General features: G+C 60.6%; 1 protein-coding gene across 1 annotated transcript in view; it reads right to left on the reverse strand.

The window, feature by feature from the left end:
* The window catches only part of LOC104278031 (exocyst complex component 3-like protein), a gene marked incomplete at its 5' end in the record, with an annotated part of 4605 nt that extends 4446 nt beyond the window's left edge, over positions 1-159 (reverse strand). Inside the window, 1 exon segment of the mRNA XM_009874876.1 lies at positions 6-159. Coding sequence (XP_009873178.1) covers positions 6-159 — 154 coding nt within the window.
* Positions 160-414: the final 255 nt, after the last annotated feature.

The raw sequence follows: 414 nt of genomic DNA on the forward strand, positions 1-414 counted from the left end.
CAAGCTCTCGTTGAGCTCTTGGAGGCCCCCAAAGTAGGAGAGCACAGTTGCCTGGGCGCTGGAGAGCCCGCGGAGGTGAAGCTGGGAGAGGATGTCATCTCGAAGGTGCTCCATCATCATGAGCTCGGCGTGGGCCTCCAGGAGGTTCTGCCCAACCTGCTAGCCTTCCAACAGTACTCCTCGTGGACTGTGGGAGAGGGAGGAGAGATGCCACGATTGAGTGTGGGGAGGTGGAGGGGGGGCACCGGGCTCACAGGTGTGGGTTAGGGGAAGGGTCTGAGATCTGGGGGGTCTGGGAACACTCTCCTGAATCTCCATCCACCAAGACTTCCCAAAACCCAACGAGCTTTGCTGCTGGAGCCCAGGGTTGGACCGAAGTTCTCCCCAGCGCCTTCCCAGTCCAAATCCACAGCG

This window comes from Apaloderma vittatum, unplaced genomic scaffold, assembly GCF_000703405.1.
Source record: "Apaloderma vittatum isolate BGI_N311 unplaced genomic scaffold, ASM70340v1 scaffold28758, whole genome shotgun sequence".
In the NCBI taxonomy this organism is placed as follows: domain Eukaryota; kingdom Metazoa; phylum Chordata; class Aves; order Trogoniformes; family Trogonidae; genus Apaloderma; species Apaloderma vittatum.